The following is a 9,472-nucleotide window of genomic DNA, read 5'->3' as shown; positions in this document are numbered from 1 at the left end:
TTGGTGAATGCCACAAATTCTCCTAAATCACTCGTACGCACAACTTAAGAACAAATCTGTGCGTACGAACGGTTCTTGCATGAGGCCCATTGTTTTTTTCTCACTGGAGTATTTGCTTAACAGAATCATTCCCCCAAGAAAAATGTTCACAAGAAATGTCCCTTAAAATAATCTTTAGTTCACTTAAATCATTCAACTTTTTCTGACAAAATCTTTCTCCCTTTGGAATAGTTCCTTGCAAAGTTTTTTCCACCAGAGATGTTTTACTTAGTATCTTTTATTGTGTTTAGATCTTCAACAGAGTCTTTGTACAGACATCTGCCCACAAGAGTCCTTCCCTAATGGATTTTTTTTCTAAAACAAATTTTCCCTTCACTTTTTTTCTAGCAGTTATTAATCTTTTCTTAATATTTTTTTTACAGGATTTACTTTGTAACAGAATCTTTCCCCGGAACAACGTTGGTTTATTCATATATGGATCTTTTTCTGCAGCCTTCTTATATACAGAAAAACTAAATCACAGAAAAAATAATAATCTGCACCAGATGTGTTTTCTCTGCCTTGAAACAGAAAGATATTTAAAGGTAATAAGGTCCGACTCAAGGCTTCAAATGTTGCTTGTTGGTAGAAAAACCTGCTTTGGTTTTCAGTTCAGCCTCTCCACAAACATCATCATCATCATCATCATTACCTGGGCCTGCCTCGGGTCATCGCCTGGGTGATTACTGACTAAAAACACGGTATCCAGACTCCCAGGACTCCCTCCACCGCTCCCGAGGAGATCAATATTATTTTATACGATAAATCTGATGTGGCAACGCAGCAGTTTTTTTTTCTGTCAAAACAACAGTTTAGGTGGAAAACATCTCGTCTGCACAATTTCAGATTTACAGCCTACAGGGAAGTGGGAATCATGCTCTGACTTGTGTTTCTCTACGTGAAGCTTATATTTCAGCTTTTTATTAAGATGTCAGAATGTGGCAGGAGACGTGTTTCCAACCTGGAGCTGATGCTGAAATCTTCACTAGAGCCACTTTAGAAAGACTTTAGCTCGCCCCGAATGAGGGTTACGCTTTTATTCCCGTCAGTTTCTGACAGTTTGAAATGTCTGCCGGACGTCTACGACCAGATTAAGATGTCGAAACTTTCTAAACTTTGACTTTTAGGAGGGTAGAGAGGAGAACCTGGTCGTAGAAAGAATGGCGACCCTCCAACAGGACCGGCTCTTTCTGGTCTCTCCTCTTCCTGAACTACATGGTGTGTGTTAAATAAAATGTTAAAAAAGGGTCACTAACATGTTTTGATTATTCATTTACAAAGCGAAAAATCCTATTGAAAAATTTCCACTGGTATTTTATTCTTATTAAGCTCACTGTTGTTACATTTAGCTAATTTTCACTAAGTGTTAAATTTAATCCAAATGCTGAATCTACATGTGTACATTTAAATGTAAAAGTTAAACGTAAATGTTGAGGCTAAATATTAAAATTTAAGTAATTACATTGAAAACGCTGCTAATGCTAAAAAAGCTGCTGATGCTAACAATGCTGCTAATGCTATTAAAGATGCCAATGCTATTAAAGATGCTAATGCTAATAAAGCTGCTGATGCTGCTAATGCTGCTAATGCTATTAAAGATGCTAATGCTGTTAAAGCTGCTAATGCTAATAAAGCTGCTRATGCTACCAATGCTACTAATGCTAATAAAGCTGCTGATGCTACCAATGCTACTAATGCCATTAAAGATGCTAATGCTGTTAAAGCTGCTAATGCTATTAAAGCTGCCAATGCTACCACTGCTGCTAATGCTGTTAAAGCTGCTAATGCTATTAAAGTTGCTAATGCTATCAATGCTGCTAATGCTAATAATGTTGCTAATGCTGTTAAAGCTACTAATACTACCAACACTGCTAATGCTTATAATGCTGCTCATGCTACTAATGCTACTGACGCTACTAAAGCTGCTGATGCTACCAACACTGCTGATCCTACTAACGTTGCCAATGCTAATAGCACCGCTAATGCTATTTATGCTATTGATGCTGTTAATGCTACTAACACTGCTAATGCTACTAATGTTGCTAATGCTGCTGATGCTACCAACATTGCTAATCTTACTAACGCTGCTGATGCTAGTAAGGCTAACTAGGATTTGAAATTTACATTGTTCTTACATTTATCAAAATGTAAGAACAATTAGCAAAATAATCAAATGTTAGTAGAAATTTTTATTGGGATTTTACACTCAGAAAGAAGCAAATGATGAAAATAGTAATATTTAAATTTTTTTTGTACATTTGGTGCTCCATAGTTTTATACACCCAGTTATCTGGATCAAAAAGAACCATGAAGACAGAACGTGGACTCAGAAACCATCTGAGGAAGAAGCAGAATCCCTAAAGAGGATCTAATAAAAACAAACTTTAAAAAAAAGGCTTTTGTATGGCCTTTCTTTAGTTTTATCACTTCCCGGTGGATGATCCCACAGGGCTGCTGTAACTGGGTGATAGTTGTCACAAAGCTGGGAGCGGCTCGGCGTTGAAGCGCCGAGTGAGACGAGGACAGAGACAAAGAGCGGGGGATCAGAGAGGACAGAAGAAAAGAAACGAGACGAGTTGGCAGAGGACGAGACGGGAAGTGATGGGGATTTAAAAAATGTGAGGAAGGAGGGAGCAGCTGGCACACAGCTGATGGCTCCTCAATCACTGTGCCTCCCCCCCTCTGCTGGGAGGTCAGGGGAGCTGCCCCCACCCCCCATCTCCTTCCCCGTCTCTCCTTCCCCGCTCTTGGCTCGTCAGGATGTTATGTAATAAATCTGAAAGAGAAACAAGGAGAGTTTTTATCATTTACTGTGAAAGATGATGTTAGTGGCACAGATGTTACCCATAGTCTGTAGCTAAAGGCTAATTAAATAAGCTAACTGAAAGCTAAAAGTATCAAAAGGCTGACTACGTTTTAAAGAAACAGAAGTTGACTAAATGTTGAATTTGCAAAATGATTGCTAAAGTACCAAGAGGCTAGCTGAAAGCTAAACATAGCAAAAGACTAACTAAATTCTAAATTAGCTAAAGTATAACTAAATGTTAAATTAGCAATGTTTTATCTAAAAATAGTTATAAGTATTAATGGGCTAGTAGCTAAAAGAAGTAAAAGGCTAACAAAATGCTAAAGTTGCAAGATGGAAGTTAAAAGTAGCTATATGTTTTCTATGGGCTAACTGAAGTAGTAGTAGCTAAAAGCTTACAGTGGGATGATAAGAAGTTAGCTCAAAGTAGCAGAAAAAATTAGTAAAAGTTTAACGAAAACTTAAGTTGCAACAGTTGACTAAATGCTAAAGTAGCAAAATGGATGCTAAAAGCTAAAGGTAGCGATAAGTATAATAAGCTAGCTGAAAGGTAACTGTAATAAATGGCTAGCAAACTCCTAATGTGGCTAAAGTATAATTTAATGCAAATTAACAAAATGGTCGCTACAAGTAAACATAAATATCAAGAGGCTGGCTTAAAGCTACAAATAGCAAAAGGCTAACTAAATATAAAAAGAGAAGAATAGTAGCTAAAAGCTTAAGAGGTTCATTCAAATTTTAAATTAGCAAAAGGCTAACTTAAATAGTAAAAAGTTGCTAAAGTATCAACAGGCTGGATGAAAGCCTAAACTAACAATAGGCTAACTAAATGCTAAGGCAGAAAAACGGTAGCTTAAAGTAGCTACAAAAATTAATGTGTTTGTTGTATGCTAAGCAAAAGACTTAGCATACAAAACCTGTGTGTCGAAGCAGAATTCAAACAGAATGATGGTTTTAAGGAGATTGTTTCTCTTTGTGGAAAATACCTAAAAAAGAAGATAAATTGGACCGTACAGTGCCACCAATATGTAAGAGTGAGCTTAAGGTGAATTAAGCTTTTCCCACATCTCTCATACACAAGGTTATGAGGAAACTTTTACCAAGGTATTTCTCATTACTTGTTAATATCTTGACTGTGCAAGTTGATTCATAAAAGACTATGCAATCATTTATTTACACAAATTGAACAGACCATTAGTTACACCTGATTGTGTTCATTCCTATAACAAGCGTCAGAGTTAAATGAGATAAAACCCACATCCGAATTTCAGTTCACATCAACTCAGATTACTTATATAGAACAGTAAAATGTCAGTTCTGATGTTAACAACCATTTTACTGGCACTTTTAGCTTAAGTTTTGGCAAATTAAGAACAAGGAAAGGAGGAAAGTAAGATTAGTATGTTACTACTACTTTTACTTTTATCAAAGTGTGGGTCAACCGGAACTGCRCGTCTTTTCTAAGCTCAGGTTCCACATGACACGTCACTCCGAACACATCAGCTTTACCTGGTGATGACTTCTTAAGGCACCCTCAGGGTAGGAGCTGTCTCGCCTCCGATCAGTCAGGGAACTGATGTCGGCTCGCTTACCGGTCATTGGCGAACAGGTGTTTTTCCAGGTAACTTTCGTCTGTTTCAGTCCAAGCCAGAAAAATTCAAGCCGTATCCAGTTCCTCTTTGCAAAATAAAATCTCCCCTTGGGAACTAAAAACACACTTAGAGGCTCGGCCTCGGGTTGAGACCACCGGCAGGCGTGCCGGGTCCCTGGCTGTGAAGTCTTACCTAATTAGTTCATGGGATCAGACTTAAAGCCAAACTGAGGTTTCTCTGGCGAGAATCCCAGCTGTCTTCCTAGGTTGGAATCAGGAAGAAGAGTGTGTCACTCAAAGCCATCCAGGTTAGTAAAAAAAAACGGACGAACTTTGGTTCTGCCCTCAGGCTTAGAGATGAGTCAGAGAAAGAAAGATAAAGATTTGCCCGCCGGCGCCAGCCCAAGATTAAAATTCTGTGGTTGTTTAACAACTGATATGATAACCTCTTTTCAGCTTTCTTCTGATAGACTCTAAGAGAAATCACTGCAAAACATTTATGATGATTAATTAACATTTCTGTTTTATAATCAGTTCTGAACCTTCTGTTAGTCCAGATAAATGAAAGATTTYYTCAGGAAAAATCCACAATTATATTACTGTGTACACAGTAAAATAAAAACAGTGATTGACATAAAAACACAATGAAAACATTGTAATCAGATTCTCTGTGATTTTTTATACCTTTATAAATCTTTAAGTCACGATAAAAGAAAAGAAATGGTTCCACTTTTCCTGCGACAGTCATAATCATGATTTAACAAATGCATAAATATTCTTAGTTAAACAACAAATGAATCACGAACAGAAGAGAATGTTCTGTCCATTATCTGATTAAGAGAACTGGGGAGTTCTCTTCCACGGTTAGAATGACCTGTCATGGCCTAAATAGAGTTCAGTTTGTGACAGAGTTCCTGTCCTCTCGTCAGGCCTGTCCCAGGCCTGCTTCGAGGCAGTAAATCTTGTTTCTTCACTCGAGGTGACCCCTACAATATAAAGTATAAAACTGAAAATCACAGCATCCATCTCTAGAAAGAACAGGACGTTTTATATGAATGACTAAAATGACACAAAGTACGCAGGAAACAGAAAACCTCCATCAGCTGTGGGGACACGATGAAGTTAAACAGCTAAAGTTTAATTGACGCTAAAGTTAAATCATCGGAGGACAAAGATGGGCGTCACGAAGCAGCTAGAAGTCGAGCCTTTGAGCCTTTAAACCTCTTTTCCTGACGACAGAAATGACAACGTGAGAACAGAAACCGTTCCAGCTGCTGCCATTGTGAATCCACCTTTTTTATTAGCTTAATGATCTCGCTGCTGAAAGCTGTCCGCCGGAGACTTCATTTCAAATCCTCGCAGCCCCGCTGGAATCTGGGCGCTAATTAAATGTCATTACTATGAAACGACCGCGAACATGAGCCGGAGCTCCTGAAACACGAGCAGAATTTCAGACGTTAGACGGAGGATCACGAAACAAACGGCTGTTTTCAGGCAGACGACAGGTGTTTGTTCAGTAAAACTCTAATGTAAAGAAACAATATCGATCCTCTGGGCTCAGCAGAAGATAATGTGTTAAAGATAACTGCCTGATGTGCTGACTCATCAGTTCTCCAGGTTTTAGCTTATTTAACATGTCTGGAAATAAAAGCTCCACGAGGACAAACAAGTTCATCTTAACAAATCAAAAGCTAGGGTTCCAAAGACAATTTTTAAAAAATAAAATAAGAGAAAATGACTTACAAGACAGAAAAAGATGCATAAAATTAACTTTTCAGTAATATAAACCCTGTTCTGTTTTCAATTCTTACAACATAAAACTGCTCTTAATTCAGAGTTGGTTGAAAAGAACAAAAAACAAAACTTCTGTAAACAGAATGAATGGTTCTGTTTTGATGAAAAATAAAATGATGATCATGAAAACATATCAGCTGTAATAAAAACATCTCTGCCCCTCCTCTACCTCGGTCTTCGTCTCCAGGGTTTGTCTCTTTCTATTTTCTGGATCGATTTCTGCATCTCAAACACTTGCTTCTGCAAATGAGCAAGATTTCACCAAAGAGCAAAACCAGGAGGACAAACAGATACAGAGTTTACAAGAAATGTTTTGTTTTCTTTAGCTAAAAGTACCAAAAGGTCAGCTGAAAACTAAAGGTTTGAGGTCTATAAGGTTTTAAGCTAAATGTTACAAAAGGTCAGCTAAATGTATAAAACACTTGCTAAATGTTAAAGCAGCAACAAAGTAGCTTAAAGTTAGATGCATCAAAAGGCTAGCTACAAATAATAGTAAAAGACTATCTGATAGCTAAAAGTAGCTAAATTGTTATTTGAAAGCTAAAAGTCAAAAAGGTGCAGCTGTAACAAAAGAGCAATTAAAAGCACCAAAAGGTTAGCTAAAAGATAGAAATTCTAAAATGCCAGCTAAATGTAGCAAAATGTTTGTTAAAAATTTCAAGTAGCTAAAGGTATCAAATCTAGCTACAAAACAAAAATAGCAAAAAATGTCATGATTCTTGTTTTTTATGGTTCAATTTATTAAAATTTTCTGTTTCATTGTTTGGTCATCGTGCGTCTTATTTTCTCATTTCCTGTTAGTTTTCTCCATTTCCTGTTTCATGTTATCCTCAGCAGCTTCTTAGTATTTTTCCAGCCTGCCACACTCACCTGTCCATGGTCAGTAATCACCCATGTGCTTCCACTCCCCAATCATCCTCAGTTGCATTTAACCAGTGTCATTTCTTCATCACCCTGTTGGATCATTGCCTTTCATTCCTCGTCTCTGTCCATGGTTTCTTTTGTATTTTTGCTGCCACGCCAGCCTTTTTGTTTCATTAAATCAGTTTTGTTTTGCATTCAAGTCCTCGTGTCTGCCTGCATTTTGGGTTCCACACCAATCATTACAAAAAGAAGCAAACAGGAAGCTTAAAGTAGCAAATAGCTCAAAGCTTAACGATATCTAAGGCTAACGAAAAGCTAAATAAAAGGAAGGGCTAACTAGAGGTACTCCAATATTAACAGAAAGCTAAAAAAATGTCATCTAAATGTAGCAACATACTAGCTAAAGTAGCAAAATGGGACTTAATAGTAGAAAAATTCTAGCTAAAAGTAATGGAACAGCAGTTAAAAGCAGCAAAAGAGTGGCTAAAGGTTACACATGGTAAAAAGTTGCTAAAAGCTACACAAGCTAAAAACAACCAAAGATTAGCTAAAAATACCATATGGCTAAAAGTAGCAGAATGGTGATTAAAACCTACATTTTGCAAAATGCCAACAAACAGCTAAAAGTAGCAGAAGAAGACAAATATGGATCAAGTAGCTAAAGTAAATGTAAAATACTGAGTTAGCAATGCTAATGCATCAGCCCTTTTAATTAGCCAAACAGCTAAAGGTAGTTACATGAATTTTTTTTATAAAAAAAAAAGCCTGAAAATTAAACAGAACTTTTATGAAACCGACTTGGTTATTATCGTTCCTTTTGTCTCTTTTTTTAATCAATATCCAACATTTTACAGGTGAACATTGTAACAGATTGAGCTTTTACAGTTTAAATTTACTCTAACATCATCTCTCTGTGTGTGTTTTTGCTCCTTTCAGTGCAGTTCAACCTGATTCCTGTGGGTCTCAGGATCGTGGCCATCCAGAGCACCAAGACGGGCCTGTACGTGGCCATGAACAGCGAGGGCTACCTCTACACCTCGGTACGACCCTGAACATTTATGCTAACTGTAAAAGTAAAGAAAACCAGCCTGTGGATGAGATATTTTACTAACATCTCAAGCTGATTTTGCTGATCTACAGTCCATCCACAGCAAACACACAAATGGTGATAACTCTGTCATTTTGCACAGATATGGAGCTAAAACTTTGTGTGGTTGTAGCTGAGAGTCATCCCTGACAGATATTTAAGCTCAAATAGATCTTGGTTTCAGTTTCCTGGTGTCCAAATCAGTTCATCTTTCCACAATGTTCAGTTTCTGCTCCTCTGTCCTGCTCCCCACACCTGTTCATTGTTATCATTAGGGCTGAATAAAGTAGGCGGGGCTTAAAGATAATTTGTTGATGTCTGTGTTGAGGATGACTTTCATCCAGTGGTTCACAAAATTTGTATTAAAAACAAACAAACAGAGTAAAAACATAACTAGCCTGAAAAAAGGTGATTGACAATGGGCCTCGTGCAAGAACATGTTCATATTCTTATCCTAAATTTCTCTTACTTTTGTTCGAACGAAGGGTTCGTACGAACATGTCACGTCAGATTCAACAAACTCTTCTATCTTCAGGAAAAGTGTGTAAATGAGCTGCGTAAACATGATGATTTCCACCTGTTCTATCCAGCTCCTCGTGCACAAGGAGAGGAGATTAGCATAATTACCACCCCTAAAAACTCCAAATAAGGCTATGTTTCCTGCCTCAGATATCAGGAAGTGTCCATTCATGAAAATGACAGCGAAAAGTAGAAAAGAATACGAGTTCGGAGATTAAAGTCCTGCTTTCCGAGATCGAGAAAAGAAAATCTGTCCGTTTTAGCAGCGTCAGTCGTGGAATTAAAGGACCAGCTAAAGCCAAAGAACGGAATGAAATGACGACTGCTGTTAATGTCGTGTCTCCAGTGGGTCGTAGCTATAAAAATCTAAATCATATTCATCTCTCTTTAGTCCTGGTCCGGTTTTTCTTTGGTCAAATACTTTTAATTTAAGTGTAGTCACCTGTGTTACATAGTTTTCATTTATTCAGAGGAAGAGCAGTCGCGCACCGCTACCCCCGCCCCCACACCGCCTGGCCGTCTCCCCCCTCCTGACCGTCGCATGTGTCAGATGCGGTTCTGAAAAGATGCATTTTAAAATGTCTCGAAACTTCAATTAATGCATAATTTAAGTTGTTTTTTTAGTTTGAGATTTTCATATTAAAATTGTAGTGTTGTCAACATAATTATGGAGTGTGATTTTTGCAGTATTTTCAACTCGAAAAATCTTCAAACTAATGAAATATGAAGTTATTAATGAAGAAAACCCATCTGGATAACAGCAGACTGACTG

The 9,472-nt window shown here is 37.6% G+C and overlaps 1 protein-coding gene across 1 annotated transcript in view; it reads left to right on the top strand.

Moving 5' to 3' along the window:
• Positions 1 to 9,472, top strand: part of fgf11a (fibroblast growth factor 11a) — a 76,977-nt gene that overhangs the window by 45,652 nt on the left and 21,853 nt on the right. The window contains exon 3 of the mRNA XM_014021233.1: positions 8,031 to 8,134. Within this exon, the coding sequence (XP_013876687.1) occupies positions 8,031 to 8,134 (104 nt within the window). The remainder of the gene's footprint in view (positions 1 to 8,030; positions 8,135 to 9,472) is intronic.

The sequence above is a fragment of the Austrofundulus limnaeus genome, unplaced genomic scaffold (genome assembly GCF_001266775.1).
Source record: "Austrofundulus limnaeus strain Quisiro unplaced genomic scaffold, Austrofundulus_limnaeus-1.0 Scaffold283, whole genome shotgun sequence".
NCBI lineage: Eukaryota > Metazoa > Chordata > Actinopteri > Cyprinodontiformes > Rivulidae > Austrofundulus > Austrofundulus limnaeus.
Note: the sequence above shows the minus strand (reverse complement) of the source record. Positions and strands in the feature narration are given on the sequence as shown.